General features: G+C 33.7%; 1 protein-coding gene across 1 annotated transcript in view; it reads left to right on the top strand.

Moving 5' to 3' along the window:
* Positions 1 to 17,714, top strand: part of LOC111692152 — a gene marked incomplete at its 5' end in the record, with an annotated part of 69,430 nt that overhangs the window by 46,228 nt on the left and 5,488 nt on the right. The window contains one exon of the mRNA XM_023455928.1: positions 8,756 to 9,151. Within this exon, the coding sequence (XP_023311696.1) occupies positions 8,756 to 9,151 (396 nt within the window). The remainder of the gene's footprint in view (positions 1 to 8,755; positions 9,152 to 17,714) is intronic.

Genomic DNA, 17,714 nt, shown 5'->3' with positions numbered 1-17,714 from the left:
CTATAGTAGGATCGTATACGATGCAAAGTAGAGCAAAAAATTGTCGGCCTTTTATCAAAGGAAAATCGTGTCATCATTTTTAGGAGGCGTAAGATAAATCATTTCAAATTTAAAATGAAATTCAATGTAAAATCTGAAATACCGCTGCATACGCACTGTGTTCTGGTAGTAGCTGTAGTCGCCCAGGTGCATCGAGTGTACGAACTGGTCGGTTATACGTCAAATACTAACCTGGCGAGCTTTGCCGTCAATTAGAGAGCGCTTCCAAAAAACAAGTAAACAACAGTGGCGCGTACAGAGGTAAAATGTAGTACATATGTGGAATTTAGGAAACAAATTGGATTTATAATAAATTACATTTAAAATAAATAGTTTATGAGAATAAAGGAATTTTTGTAGCAACAAGGGTGCCAGACCTGAACTGATCCCCTCGTCCCTTCATAATGTATAAAGAAATTATTCAATTTGTAAAACCCTTAAAGGCGTACTTCATTGGTTCCCTTGACAGGCAATGATTTATTACTTTGCATCGAATATGATCGTACTATAGGTACGTGTAATTCTACACGATATATCATGTATGTTCAATTCATTTACATTTTTCTTGTAAAACCTTTACAAATATGCAAAAATTTTGTGTGAATTTCCATAATTTTTATCAGTGTACCTCTAGGTATTCATTTTTATTTCCGTAAATCTTCTCAATCTTTTGTCACTTTTCACCGTCAATAAAACAGCACTTTTAATTCAATGAATACAAAAAATGTATTGTTTATTTGAACACAACTCTTAAAAAACTCTTTTTACATTCAAATCTAGTTTTAGATCTAAGTTTATTTATTTCATACCGACGTCTGTAACCTCAAGGTAATAAGATCGTGATTAAGGCAAAATGTGACTAGGAGTTTTTTTTATTACGTTAACACATTGACGTGAAACATGAAGAAGGAAAAAACCTTAAATTAAATTTTAATACCCGGGAGTCATAAAAGAGAAAATATATATTTGCCGAGTTGCCGCAGTACAAATTGCATTTTTATGCGGGCATGCTGATTTGCATTTCCGTCATTTCCCTATACAAGTCACGCCCGCGCCGGCCAAGAGACATAAAAAGGAGAACGTATCGCTTTTATTAAAAATTGCATTGGACGGAATGGCTAACGAGGTTGGTTTTGTAAGTTATATAAATCGTTATGCTGGAGCCTGAACCTTTAAAACAAAAAATTAGACAAGAAGAAACTCGTTTAAGTTTCCGAAAACGTGCTTGTGCACGTTTCTGGCAATATTTTAATAATTATTATAAAATGTTATTCTTTAACGCGTACCGCATTTTAACAAATTAACTAATTGTGGGAAACAACGAATCCACTGGCTGTATGACCCGAATGGCATAGAACTACACCCTCAATATCTAGTAAATACCTATATCAGGAGAGTCACCAGACATCGACCGGTTTAGAACTTACGAGTATTAATTCTCGTCAATATGCCGCAGACTACACATGAATTAGCTATTTAGATGTTTAAATACCGACACGTTTTGAGCACATACAATATAGCTTCGCTATTAGCTATATTGTCTGTGGTATTAGTGAGATACAATCTATAAAGCATATGCTATTGTGCAAAACCATACCTATCATATCAACTTCGACGTCACCTGTTACATGGGTGTTGTACAATAATGAAAACGTAATATTGACAGTTGGTAGAAGGAAGCGCAAATACAAACGCTTAGGTGGGAAATTCTGAAAGGAAGCCTACATAGTTGAGGTGAGAACAGCGCAGAGTGAAAAGTAAGACGATCGGTGCACGGTAAAAATATATAAGTAGTGAAAAATTAAAAGTGTTTAACAGGTATTAATTAGCAGGTAACATTCTTTAAGTTCTTTGTTGTTAATTGTTCTATGTAATCTTATGCTTGTGATGATCATAGATGTTTCATGATAAAATTTCTGTGTATGTTTAGCCTTCATTGTCTTACGCTCAGGGGCGTATATTTTTCTAACGTAAACTTGTTACAATTATTATTAAAGATTGCTCATTATTTATTACATGTTAAAATATGTATATATTGTCGTGACTGCCCGGATATTGCAATAACAACTCCTTTGTTTCACATTTAACTTATTTTGTCATGATTACGTTGTTCGAAAAACAAATCATAAAGCATTTCTTGTGCTCACTTTATGTCAAGACGCATATAAGGGCCTTGTTGAATTCACTAACATTTTCGCCCGTGAGGAACGAATCTGAAAAAAAAGAATAATTAAATACAAAAAAAGAATTGCTAAAACAGTCCTTCCGAAATCTCAACTATAGCTGGATCGACTCCCGTATGGGACTCCAGTACCTTCCGGCCCTGCCGGCTAACTAATACCAAACCTATTCAGTTTTACTTGGAAGTGTGTATGTCTGATTCGAGTGAGGTGACATTTAGTGACACATTAAATAAGTAAAGTGTTATTTATCATTAGCAAAGGATCTTAATTTATGCCTTTTGTTAGCGGTTGTTTTGTATTTATATTTGGGTAGTTAGAGCAACGATCGTGGGTTTCTCTGCCTTGCTCTTTCCCCACAGGAGCTCTAGGTGAGCTTGGCACTCTCATTTTATGTTAAATGGTTGTTAATGTTTTTGTTGTTCCTTCTATTTGTCACATGTTTAATTTGAAGATTGTTGTACGTAAATAATATAGTTAGGTGTATTTACTCTGCTATTGTTTTATAAAATTAAACCATACTTCCCCTCTTTAAAGTTAGTAGCCAGCGCCTTCCGGTCAATTAAAAAATAGATGTATTCAACGAAGGTATTCCTCATGACGATCACATATTTCTGGCCGCAACTACGTTCCCCGGGGTTCTTATACTACACTATGTCATATAATTTAAATGTCATTGCTACTTTGTGGAAAATGTGGAAACAAAAGTTGTTTTTGTGTGATTAGTCTTTGTCGAGGGTGTGCTAATAGGATAACAAGAATACAGAATATTTCTTTGAAGGAAAGCATTATTTAATAATAATTTCATTATATCAAGGTGTGTTGTATTAATTTTATTTAGACATATCATTTTTAGTTTTTATTTTGGATAATTACATAGGCACACTAAAAAAATGGCATGGCACTCGGACCAAATCTACTGACTTCTATGTATTTTGGCGTTCTGAACTCGAATCAGAATTTAAAGTTGCATTTTCTAAATTCTCACTTGGATTGTTTTTCTGAAAACTTAGGTGATTATAGCGAGGAACAAGATGAACGTGTTCATCAAGATCAGGAACTTCGGAGATAAAAAGAAGCGCTATAAACCTAATGATACTGAACAATGAATGTCCACTGTGGATAGAGTTCCATAGAATTGATAGGATTGAACTTTTATTTTGAGTATTCGATCCTGAACTCGTTTTCTATGTTCATTTTGGGTTCCCGATTCAGCATCTACCAGTACTTCAACATAATATTGACGTCTCACTTGGTCACCTTGACACAATTAGTTAGTTAGTTAGTTAGACATAAAATTAGTTGATGAAAATATTTACCTTATTCTTCTCTGTGATCACCTAAATTTTCAGAAAAATAAGCTAAATAAATCTACAAAATGTAACTGTATAATCACTAAGCAATCTAAACATCCTAAATTCTCCACTATGTTCGCAACAACACTTTTATAATTCAGATATCTAGAGTTGCTAGAGAGAGACTATGAAGACAGTTATACCATCATTGTATCTCTTTTTGGCAGGTTTAACAAATAATGAATTCACGTCCGCAACGTCACGTCTTTGATAATAGGACACGCTCGTGACATAATGGCAATCTTAAAACGGTTCTAATGTAGATTAATTTGTGTAAGTAGGCATGAAGTATATATTACATATACTTTATAGGTTATGTCACCAATCTAACAGCTTGGTTCAAAACATGTAGAAAACGAGTGCTTTTAATACCTGCGTAAGTGTAGTACAGATATTTTTACACATGTGTCTTATTTTTTCGTAGGAAATGATAATTTTCTCATGAATATTTGTAGAACTATAACGTATTTTTGTAAACATCACTTTGACGGCTAGTGCTATTCGAGTGTCATGAACTGGTGCATCGTTAAAAATTTTATAATTCAGAAATCTTGCAACGGGTAACTTAGGAAATAATATTCAATTAAAATATTAGGTTAAAAATGCTTCATTATGATGATGTAGATGAGTTTCTAAATGCCCTAATAACCTTCAAAATAATATAAAAACAAGAGCCTCAACGTTTGGTGTATTTCCTTGTTTATTTTTGAGAAAGGACAAAGCGTATAAAACCATCGAGTTTAATTTTAGGTTGCAGCAAGTTTTGGCTTTATGCGGTATACAGAAGAAACGGGTTTCCTAAAATGATCATTGACGACCTGGAAGATCATGCTGATAATGAAAATTCTAACTTAGAAAACCAATAAATCTCAAACATTTATTATTGACAATGAAACGAGGCACTTAGTAAATGATGAAATGATTGAAATTTATAGAACATACGCCATTCTTAAGTAACCAGCCATGATCGACTGTTTGTTATTTTACTTGAAATATATATATATATATATAATCAAATTCCCTTTTACCCTTAGGTGTCGGGATTACAAATAATTTCATATAATTAATTTCCTACTATTTATATACAAATTTTCTCCATTGCTTTTTGTCTCTTGCTATTAGCTTTGCTTCTTGCCATGACTTGCCACTATTTTCTAATGCTTTTTCTGCTGCGCTGTCCAACGTTTCCCTTGGTCTTCCTCTCCTTCTTTTAGCTTGTATTTTGGCTTCCCATATCCTTTTAACTTGTCTGCTATTATTCATTCGTTGTAAGTGCCCCCACCAGCTGAGCTGTCGCTGTTCTATGAATTCTAATACCGATTGTACTCCTAAATCTTTTCTTATTTGCTCACTTCTCATTCTATCCATTTTCGTTACTCCTCTCACTCTCCTCAGATACTTCATTTCTGTTGCTTGAATTTTACTCTTATTTTGTCTCGTTAATATCCATGTCTCACACCCGTATGTTAAAATTGGTTTGTAAACTGTTTGATACCCATTCATTTTAGTTTTTGTAGATATTTCCCTCTTGTTAATGAAGCTTTTATTTATACTATGGTATACTTTCATTGTATTTTCTATTCTTTTTTCTATTTCTTTGTCTTGTTTTCCTGATCCTTCTATCAATACCCCTAGATAATCAAAATATTGTACTTGTTCCAGCCTCACTCCATCTATCTTTATATTTATTTTCTGTTGTTCTTCTGTTATTGCCATTGTTTTTGTTTTCTTGACATTTATTTTCATTCCATTTTCTCCTAATACTTGAAATATAATCAATATCAAATATGCATATGCTCTTTTACAAGTACTCAAAAAAACACTTTATTTTTTCTTAAATCTTCATGAAGGTGATGGAATTCACCATATTCGCTTTTTTATTTAGAGGATGTACTGTCGTCATCGATCTATTTTTAATTAAATACCAATTTTTTAAACGAATTTAACAAAAAACTCATGTTTAACGTCGTAACCGTTCAGTGATTAAAAATATACTGGCTGAACGCTAAGGGCGGTGTTCCAATACGGCCACTGGCAATGCTTGGTGCGAGGCTCTGGTCTAAGGTCTAGTGCCGTATTAGGTGCGGTGCTTCGTTTGGCCGAACCTTAAGAAAAAGAATCAACAATGAAAAAATTTTAAAAATTATAATTTTAAATTTTATGTAAGTATATATTTGTCACTAAGAAAAACAGTCAAGAAATAAATCTCCTGTAAATCTTTGATGTAGATATCAGCAGTGATAAGAAACTGAAGACTCTTAGTATTTTCTTATGACATTAGTTTTTTTTTAATGACACTTCTTTAAATTTCCTGCATTCAGACGTGCATAATTTGTCGTATATATTTTTGTAAATATTTTCAGAATGCCTGTTCCCAAAAATTTCCCAAAAAATTATGTACCTATAAATTTCATTGCTATTATTCGTTGTCACTGATAGATATTGATTGTAATAAATCTTTTACGCGACTGAATCCTCTTTGATTATTTATTACGTCTGCTTTCCAGTCATTCGGAATTACTAGTTGCTAACAAAAAACTCAGCATTAAGTATTTTAGCGTTTTGAGTCTCCAACTCACGAGATTTTTGGAGCTTTTAATTTCTCGTTTCTTGTAACAATGTACAAGATGCGTTCCAAAAGTAAACAGGACTTTTCAAAAATAGGTATTTCTAGTGAGACCATTTATTGCGGTAGATCCTTCGCTGATGAACTCTCAAAATTTCATGGCATTTAGACGAATAGAAGCGGACTTATTGCGTCTGAAGTATATATATTTTTGTTATCGGTATACACTGAGAGAATTTCTTTGCTACGGTTAGTAAAAATCCATTAATCGTAGCTAAATGTCTGCATTAAATAAGCGCCAAGTGCCTTCTTACCTCACGAAAACCTGCTTTACTGGAAGGAACTCACTTGCAGTAAGTAGACAGTTTTGCTATAGTCTCTTTGCTACCGCAAGCAAGTCAACTCATTAACCTCAAGCGACCCAACTCATTAATCCCAAACGGGTCAACTCATTAACCCCAAGCGAGTCCTCATTAATCGCAAGCGAGTCAACTCATTAACCCCAAGCGAGTCAATTCATTAACCCCAAGCGAGTCAACTCAATGTTGTACATACCTTGAAACAAGCATAAATAATCTTCAAATCCCCATTCGAGAAGAAGTTAGAGTTTGTATTCAGCCTGCATTATGTGCATGTAATCACGCATGCATATAAGTACTATTGCATATTTACGCAAATACCCAAACTGCAAACTTTCTGGCGGTTGTTAGACAATTGAAAACTGACTCAACACTCTATCACAAAACATCTATTTATTATTAAAGACCCAACGACTAACGATTGACGAACGTATATTCCGTGTTACGTGTTACAGCAAAATGGCAAAACTTCTAACTTCTATGGGCGAAATCATGGTCAGCATAAGGCACGCGTAATCGCGCATGCGCACTGAGCCGAATTCCGGTTTATTCTGGAAATTATTAAGTGAAGCCTCAGCTACAGTACGTGAGCCCTAATTTGCTACAAATAGGGACAAATAATCCCAATTGGATCAATTCTGAAAAAGTACATTCACTTACCCGAGCAAAGCACTTGGGACAGATAGATAGTCGATTAAAATAAAATTCCAACTGAACTATCATATCGCCACAAGACTTTTTTTGTTGTGGTAGCAAACACATTTTAGTAAAACGTACTTACTTGAGGCAGCATGATTTTTTTTCTATGACAGCAAAAATTTTACCTACTGTAGCTAAAATATCTTAGCAAAGCCCCTCACTTGGTGGATTTCTTTCAGTGACAATTGAGCATCGAACAAAGAGATTTAAGTTTTGTTTTAAACTTAGTAAAATTTTACCGAAGCGTTTCAATTGATGAACCAAGTTTATGGTGATGATTGGTTCATGATTGGTTTACGCGGTTTAAAAACGACCATAAGGACTTAAACGATGAGCAACATGTTGGCCAACCAAAATCTGTGATTGCATCAAAACTGTGCTTGAATTCATCAAAGATTAGCCAAAATCTTCATTAAAATTCATGAAATTGGAATTGAGCTTCTCAAAAATATCAATTTATCGTATTTTGGTCGAACATTTGGACTACCGAAAAGTGGGTGCACAAGTTGACTGGCGACCAAAAATTACTCAAAATTCAACATTCGAGGGCATTATCAAGGAGGCCAAACAGGACAAAAACCTCCTTTACAACGTTGTGACTGGTGATGAAACGTGGTGTTTTCCATATGACCCAGAAACCAAGCGCTAAAGTGCCGAGTGGAATGCGCCAGACGAGCCAAAACCCAAAATATCTTCTTTGGGAAAATTGAAAGTGTAGACAATATTTTGCTTTTACGATTCCATGGGCATTGTCCACAAAGAGTTTGGTCCACCGGGCCAAACCGTTAACTCACAATGTTATCTTGGCGTTTTGAAGTGTTTGGTACAGCGTATTCGATGTATTCGGCCAAAACATCGCCCAGAAGAAGGTTGCACGATAATGCGCCATCTCATCAATCGACACTCCACGTCTTCGCCTGATTTGGCATCGTGCGACTTTTACCTTTTCGGAAAAATGCATTTGCCGATGAAAGGGAATCATTAAGTGGACATAGAAGCTATCCGAGTCCTAATAGACATTCGGCATATTTTTAAACCCTGTAAATCGCTGTATTGATTCGGAAAGAGACTATTTTGAATAAAATAAATCGGTTTTGCCAAAAAAAGTTTTTGTTGTTCTTATTTTTAAAAAGTCCTGTTTACTTATATTAGGAACGCACCTTGTATAACTGCAACGATGGTTCATGAATATTTATACCTCTTATCTTGGTGCATCAGTTTTTAAAAATTTAATTAATTGTTTACTAATTGTGGGGTCACTCATTTTAATAATGTTTCATTTTTATAACGACTATCTTAAGCATTATTTTTTACAAACAAAACTCCAGTTTAAATGATTATTTGCAGATTCCTAAGGAAGGTGAACCATGTATTGAAATTTCTCAACGGAATGTGGTGGGTTCCACATATCGCATTGTCTACGAATATGTACGCTTCGATCTCCTTCAAACAATTATCTTCGATCGATAAAATGTCTTTACCGTTCTTAATATTTAATAAATTATTTAGTCTTTTGTTGAATGTAAATTTTACTTATGTCTTATTTCTCCGTTTCAGAAAAATTAGACAGGGACTTAACAACATCGAGAAGCATTGTGAATAAACTGCAAACGAATCCCGGTCTACAATCTTCAGACAGCAAAGAGGATATATATGTAAATAAAAAGAAAATTCTCCATAGCGAAGAAGATACTGACGTCTCATTTACAGAGGAACAAGATACAAAGAAGGAGGTGAATCGAAGTAAAAACGATACGAGTTCAAACCCAGTATACGAGAAGGAACTAAAATGGCCAACTTTTGATATCACAGAACCACAGACTCCTGTAAAATTTGTAAATAACACTGAAAACACTGGAGGCAAGCTTATTCAGAGCCAAAAAGGAAACCAGACGCTAAATAAATCTGCAAAAGTTACATATCCCAAAAATTTTTCATATCATAGAGTCACGGGTAAGTAAAATTACAGTACAATTTTAAAAAATAGCAGTTAAATAGAACTTTTGGTTTCCCTTGTCAGAGATAGACTTTCCTAATAAATTAGTGAATACTCAAAAATTGAAATACACTGAAAACATAAAACGATCCTTTATGCTCATAACTTTTGAACGGATGAACTGATAGGGATGACCTATGCACTTATTGAAAACAAAAAGAGTACTTCAAAAATAACATTTTTTACGAAAGTATACTTATCTTATTAAAAAAGAAACTTAGCTTTGGAATAGAATCGAACTTATCTCGTAATTTCCCTTTAAACTAGCAATTTCTATCCATCTAAAAGAGTAATTTTTGTTAGATTTAGTAAGCAATTAACTTCAATGTAGTAACGTCCAAAATGACCATTCGTATTTTGGATACATATATCTAATATTTATATGTAGCAACTTCTAATAAAGATATAAATACCTGTACAAATCAATCAGCCAGTAGCAAATTATTATATATAAAATAATTTATATATTCAATAATTGCATTGAAGTATTAAGTACCACTCAAAGCTTATTGGTAGAAATCGTCATTACAAGAAATTCATAGACACATAATATGTGTATACATATTATGTATATGCTCCAATAAATGTCTCGTTTCTAAACAGGATTTTCTGTTAATTTTTTTTTAATACCTGTATCGGCGACACTGCATCAGGCCCGGTCTGGCCATAAGAAAGTTTTTTGTAAATTCTTGTGATATAGCCACCGTAAATTGAAAAGAAAAAAGAATAACGTAAAAATGAAAATTGAATCTTTTATAGAAATGGGATTTTCCCAGGTCAAAAAAAATAACACAAATTTTATTATATTTTTTCCCTATACCCCTATAAACAGTGTAACTACAGGATAGAAAGAAAGAAATAAATATCTATTCCAAACTGTAAGTCCTTGAAGCTAATAACTCCTTTATCTATAAGCCGAGGGCTTGGAGGAAAAACGGGAGAAATTAATATCTCCCAAACTGTAAGTCTTTTAACCTTATAATAACCTGTAAGTATACTTGTATTCCTCCAGATAGCGGCATAGCGCTTGAAATGAGCTTTAATTTGAACTGCAAATAGATATTCGTAGATTGTACTAGAGCCGGAGAAATGACGATTCAAAGTCACCTATCCCAATGAGTTTTTTTTCTGTTAAAAAAAATGATTTAAAAACGGAATAAGTACTGCAAGGCTAAGTATATTAAAAGTATATTTTTAATATTTTAAAGATGGTGCTTGAAATAACTAATAAGCTTTAATTTGAGCTGCAAATAGATGGGAGAGTTTGCCTTGCAAGCTCGATCCAGATGGCAGCATGTAAATAGCTTCTGTCATGTCTGCCGCGTTTGCGCGTTGCACGCTGCGTTAGTGAGACAGAATCAATTTATAAATTAAAATTTGAATGAAATTTTTATAACATAAAAATCGTAAAGCCAAACCTTTTTATAAAGATAATGAAATCACATAGTAAGGAAACTTGCAGGTATAAATGCAACAAAATAATAAATAAAGAAGCTAGAAAAGTCATTTTTGACGAATTTTGGAACCCTTTAGATCATAATCAGCAGTGGGATTTTCTTTGTAAGGTGCGTGACACAACGGGAAAAAAGCAGGGTACTGTACGTAATAAATATTCCAGAAGGAATTTCTCTCGCAATTATAAGTTTGTCATTGACAATAATGAGAAACAAATTTGCAAAACGATGTTCTTAAATACGTTTGCAATTTCTGAAACAGTTGTAAGCACCGCTTTGCAAAAAAGAGAAGAGAACAGAAAAAATGGAAGATGATAATAATAATCATAATTTAAACAAAATCGCGGTTCGAAATCTGAAAGACATTGATAAAGAATTTTCGAAAAATGATAAATGCTTTGATTTGCAGAAAGTGTTAGTAACACCCAAGTCAGAAGTCAGCGATTTTTATTATAAAAGTAAAATCGCAACATACAACTTTACAATTTATGATTTAGGCAGCAATCAAGGCTATTGCTATTGTATGGCATGAGTAAATATCGAAGAGAGGACCGGAAGTTGTTTATGGATCTTTTTAAAAAGGTTAAAGAAAATGGCATACGAAAGGTTATTCTTTATTCCGACAATTGCGGTGGTCAAAACCGTAATCGTTTTGTTTTTGCAATGTTTGCTTATGCATCAATGACTTTGGATTTGGAAATAACACACCGTTTTCTTGAAATTGGCCGCCACACGCAGAATAAAATAACATGCTGTGATTGAAGTTGCAAAAAACATCACTCTGCTATATACACTCCTGATAGTCAGTGGATTAGTCTAATAAAATTGGCCAAAGTTACTGCCCCACAGTACAAAGTAAAAGAAATGTCTCAAGAAGATTTTGTAACTTTTAACCCAATGGTAAAGAAACAAAATTGGAAAAAAGATATTACTGGAGAGGCTGTAAAAATCAGCAAAATCAGAGAAATCCACTGCAATCCAAAGTCTCCCAATAAAGTATTTTTTGTGTATAATTTTGGAGAAAATCATAAAGAACTAGACTTACAAACAAATAATACACGCGAACGCGAAGAATATCAATTTCCAAGATTGAATCAAGGTTTGCTGCCAATTGATGGTAAAAAATTAAGCGATCTTTTGGGTCTGTGTAAGGCTAATTTGATACCACCGATGTATCATGGATTTTACAACTCCCTTCGGCCTGCTAGTAAGACTGACCACCAGGAAGAAAGTAATATTGACCAAGAAGATTACTCTGACTCCGAATCGTAATAAATTTGCCTTTTATGTCATTATTGATTATTAACAATTATTTTTTTTTATCTAAAAATAGAAAATGTTTAATTTTTCTGTACCTTATTAGTGTAGCAAGTTGTTTCTCAATAAAAATTTTGTTCACGAAAACTGTAGTAGCTCATTCAAAATCCATTTTTTCTTATCCTAAACTATTTTATTCAGATCATCAATAATTAATTAAGACTAAACAATAATTACTTTGTTAAAGAAGAACGATTTAACTCTTATAATAAAAAAATAACGAACATTATTATTTTCTCAACTATTCAAATGCAATTATCTCAGTATAACCAAATTTGAGATACGACAGTTTTCCTTGGGAGAGTCGATATGCACCCTAATAACAGACAAAACCAAATAGGCCCCGATTTCGATTTTACCCGACGGCCCCCGAATGAGCCAGACCGGGCCTGTGTCACTGCTTTTCAAAAAGAAACCATTTGCACTGTATCTCGAATACAGGGCGTCTAAGAAAAAAACTTTACACGAACTACCCCCATTATTTTTCCACGAGGAACTAGCACAAGTTTTTTTGAAACATGAACGGGACACCCTGTATATTTTAACCTATTTAGGAAATACGATTAATTACAAAATTAACCATTTTCTTATAGAAATAACTATTAAAATACCATACAAAAAACATTGTATGTAACTGTTGCACAAAGTGATTATGGCATTGCATGTAATTTTCAAATTGTTATTTTACTGCTGTAAAAATAATTGAAATATTATGAATTTTCATAACAATTTTTTTACATATTTTTCAAAACAATATTTTTTTATGTGCGTGAAACGATACTATTTACCAAAATTAAGTAAGTGTACCTTTTTTTCTTCCAATAGCATAGATGTGAACATTTTTAAAATAAGTTTATAATAAAAACGCTGAGGATAAAATGGTGGCAGTCAATCCTTTAAACTACCACTTACGCAAGCCGTGGGATTTGAAAAGTACAGTGTAAATTATTGTCCAAATCCCTGCAATCTAAGTTTAAAATACGGATACGATATCTCGACGAGAGCTTTTAATATATTGCAAAAAATTCTTTTCCATTTAAAGGGATATATCTCCCGTATCTTCCATTTTAGGAAAAAAGTCTGTATAAAAAGATATTCTTATTTAGTATGTATTTTTCATGCTGAAAACAGAGAAATTTTGTCCACCTAGTAGATAGATATATTTAACGTTGTAGTAATGATGCTTCAAGTCGTTGCTTATGTAACAACTATTAGTTTGTAGAGTGGTGTAATTCAAGGAAGTGATGGTCTATCCATACCTTTCCATGACTATCATAATTTTTTCTTTAAAATATTTCATATACAGGCTGTTACAAATTCGCTTCTCACTATAGGGTTCTGGGAAACGGTAAAAGCTACGAAGTAGCATAAACGGATGCAGAGTTCAGCCCCAACATTATGCCTCTAAAAATCAAAGCTAACATGATTAGTTTTCGAAATATTTGAAAAAAAAAACGAAATTTTGGAAATCGGTTTTCGTTTTATTTCAGCCTTGTTTGAGGTGATATTGAAAAAGAACAACACTTTCTCATGGTAACTTTTTGTTCTCTATTGTATGGCATAATCAATTTTTATATGTAACGGTTCGTCTCTCCAGAATATCATCAAATTCACTTTTTAAATACGACCCTGGAAAATTTATAATATTTTTTGCCACTCTTCATGATCCCTAACCAGATTCAGACGTTTTGTCTTGAAAAATTCATCTTCAATGTATTCGTTCCAAATTTATTTAAATTATTTATTTACATTTCTATGTTTAAAGAATTCTCGTACACTCTTAAGTGTCGTTAGACCCTGTGAAATCCACCTAGTTATTTAAACTATTACCATCACACGTTACAATAAATCATTATTCCATCACCTGGCCATACATAATTCAATAAGTTGTTGCGTCAAAATTAAAACATTATTACAATTTCAACTTCATTATGGCAAATTACTTCTTAAAAATGCATATGAACAACCTAAACTCCAAATGAATATTATACTTTAAAAAATTACAGTAAATGTAAATTAAGATAAGCATAATATGATCGGAATTTATTATACCTGTAACCGCAACTGTGTAAGAGCATGTCAGATGTATTTGTTTGAATATCCTGAAAAAAAATAGATGAAAATTTGTTTGAATTTTGAGCACTCGAGAAACTCAGAACTATGAGCCACGGGATTAAAATTCTAATAATGTTTTATTGTAACGTGTGATGGTAATAGTTTAAATAGGTGGATTTCACAGGGTCGAAGATCAATTTTTCGAGACAAAACGTATGAATCTGGTTCTGGTTGAGGCAGTACAGTATTGGGGTCGTGGAGGCTTGCAAAAAATGTAATATAATTTTCAGGGTCATATTTAAAAAAAATGAAGTTGATAATGGTCCTGGAGAGACGAAACGTTACATATAAAAATTGATTAAACTATTCGATAGAGGGCAAAAAACTTGCAAGCAGAAAAAGTGTTTTTCTTTTTGCAATATCACCTTAACAAAACTGAAATGAAACAAAAACGGATTTTCAAAATTTCGTTTTTTTTCAAATATTTCGAAAACTAATCAATTTTTAGTAGTAATGTTGATCCTATGATTATGCAACTTTGCCCCCATTTAAACTACTTCGTATCTCTTATCGTTTCCGAGATCCCTGCAGTAAGAAGCGAATTGTAGCAGCCTGTAGGTATATTACTAACAAAAAATATGCTAAATTTATTTTTTAAAATGTATAGTTTATTATTAGCGCCTGTATTTTTTTTCTTTATTTTAAAGGTATTAAGCTAATTTAAACATGTTCAACAAATTTTCATCAAACTTGATTTTTTGATAATTTTTTTGAATTTATTTGAACTTAATACCTTTAAAATAAAGTAAAAATACCAGCGTTAATTGTAAAATATACGAGGTTTGATAGAAAAGTAACGGTAATTTTCAAATTGAGTGTGTTGTCTATCCAGTTAATTCTTTAGCACTGTCAGTGACGTACGTGTCTATTTTTAGGCATCTGTCACGCTTTATTTGCGTTTAACGAGCGAATGAGTAAGACTTACCTCAATGTTTTTAGCGATTTTTGTGTTGCGACAAAGGCGACAAACGACAGGAACACGAGAAACAACTCGTGGATTTTGCACCACGACAACACACCGCTTTGCTTATCCAACAGTTTTTGGCGAAACACAAACATTGTTCTGATGCCGCAACCACCCTATTTTCCCGACATGACCCCTATTACCCAAACTAAAAAAGACAGTCAAAGAACAACGTTTTTCAACAATATAGATGAGATAAAGGCAAAACCGCAAACCGTGCTCAAGACGATACCTAAAGGGACGTTTCACCAATGTTTCTCAAACTGGAAACTAAGTTGGTATAGGTGTATACAGGGTGTTAAAAAAAGAGTGTAAAATATTTCAGGAGGTAATAGTATGAACCGCAAAGTAACGGTTGCGGAGATATGGACCACTATTCAACATTTTCAAACATTTTATTTTATTAGGAATAAACCGACAAAGGAAGCTTTTAACAAACAAAAAACAAAGTTACAGAAGATGTTCAAAGTGCCCTCCGTCCATTTCCAAGCAGGCACGACATCTTCGTCTCAACGATATTCGAACTCTTTCGAAAACACCCTCCTTGGTTTGGATTTCTTGACACTTTTGATTAATCTGTAGCTGCAGCTCTTCCAGGCTATTTACAGGAGTACCACATACTAATGTCTTCAAATATCCCCAAACTAAGAAATCTAGAGGGTTCAGATCAGGCGATCTTGGAGGCCATAAAACAGGTCCTACCCATCTATGTGTAAAGTTTGGTGTAAATGCTCTCTAACGGCCATGGAAAAATGAGCTGGAGCACCATCATGCTGGAACAACATTTGTTGCCTCTGATTCAAAGGAATATCTTCCAAAAACTCATACAGTGTGTTCTGCAGAAAGTTGAGGTAAGCAGCGCCTGTTAATCGGTTTGGTAAAACAACAGGACCCAGAAACCTGTCACCTACAATACCCATTCAAATGTTTAATGTAAAACGTGCCTGATGTCCAGATTCTATTAGAGCATGAGGATTTTCGTCGGCCTAAATATGCGTCTTGTGAAAATTAAACACTCTCCATTTCTTGTGAACCCGGCCTCATCAGTAAAAAGAATGTTTGCAAGAAAACGAGGGTCTTCAGCATCATGACGTAGAAACCAGCGGCAAAAAGCCAAACGTGCTTGATGATCATTTATTGGATTTAAGGCCTGTACTCGTTGCACATGGTATGGATAAAGCAGTTGCTCGTGAAGGATTCTCCAAACAAGAGGACCACTAATTCCTACCTCGGCTGATATTCTCCGCACACTCGTACCTGGATTCTGCTCTACCAGTGCTAGAATTTCTTCTTCTGCTCTAGGAGTGGATACCGACCTTGGTCTTCCGGATAAATGGCACTGTTTGCTCAAGGAACCGGTATCACGCAATCTTTGGTGAATTCTTCCAAACATGCGTTGTGAAGGAATCTGGCGATTTGGATAAGCGTCAACATAAAGACGTCGCGCTTCGGTGGCGTTCCCATTAGCACGACCATACATGAAATGCATGTCTGTTAATTCTGCGTTAGAGTAACCAGCCATAGCGAAAGAAAACTTGTACACTGAGAACAATTGTCAAATACGTATTGTTATAAGAAAATACACAACGTTTTTGCAAAATAAAAAAAGGGGCTAAAAACATAAAACATTCCATATCTCCGCAACCGTTACTTTGCGGACCCATGTTTATTGAGACTTTTCTGCTTATTTTGGTTTATACTATTACCTCCTTAGATATTTTACACTCTTTTTTTAACACCCTTTATAATATCACCTTTGAAGGGGACGGGCTAAGAAATGAAGAATAAACTTTCTGAGAAAATTAACAATTCCCGTTACTTTTTGATCAAACCTCGTATGTTCTAAAAAAATACAAAATGGGGCAAATATTGAGTAAGGCAAGACAAGACAATTCTAGTCATATTGCCAGCTTCTTTGACAACGCCGTTTCAAAACTAATTTTTAAAAGATCTCTGTTTTGTATATAATACATTAATTCCATTTGACAGGACGACACTTGAAAGAGCAGTCCTAAAGTATAATGTATAGAAATAGTGGAAATGTTATCCAATAAAGACAGGCTTATCTGATATCATGTAACCTTGCTCTTTTTCAATTAGACATTAAACATGTTATTACACCTTCAATACACAAGTTTTATGTTACGGTATATTATTAACGACCTAAAATACAAACTTTTATTGCCTTAGAGAATGTCGCATGAAATACAGTCAGAGAATAAAAATGTACTGACACGCCATGCAACTTAGTATAACAGAGCGTGAACTTGACGTTTATTTACTATTATCTACCTCATTCTCGTTGTACAAGTGAATTTGGAAGGTGCTTTATATTTTCATCCTTTGTTCATCCCCCTTCTGTCATAGTTCAATAATGTAATTCATTTCACTAGGGAAGAAATACATTTTTATGCAGTAAAAGAGTTTTCATCAAATCAAACTAGTAGTTTAGTGAATTATTAATTTATATTAAAGTAGGATTGCCGCCTTCTTCCCCGTTTGTTTGTTTCGTGTTTTGGAATCAATAGAGTCCTTTACAATTTTTTAGTACCTAGGTAGATTTTTTTAAATAATGAAAGGAATATATTCCTTTGTTTATTCCCGCACCGCCAGCAGATGTGTACGGAATATCATCCCGTTTTGTCGTAACCCTGTTTTAAGTACTGACTA

This window comes from Anoplophora glabripennis, unplaced genomic scaffold, assembly GCF_000390285.2.
Source record: "Anoplophora glabripennis isolate ALB-LARVAE unplaced genomic scaffold, Agla_2.0 scaffold261, whole genome shotgun sequence".
Lineage (NCBI taxonomy): Eukaryota > Metazoa > Arthropoda > Insecta > Coleoptera > Cerambycidae > Anoplophora > Anoplophora glabripennis.
This window is presented reverse-complemented; position numbering and strand designations above follow the sequence as displayed.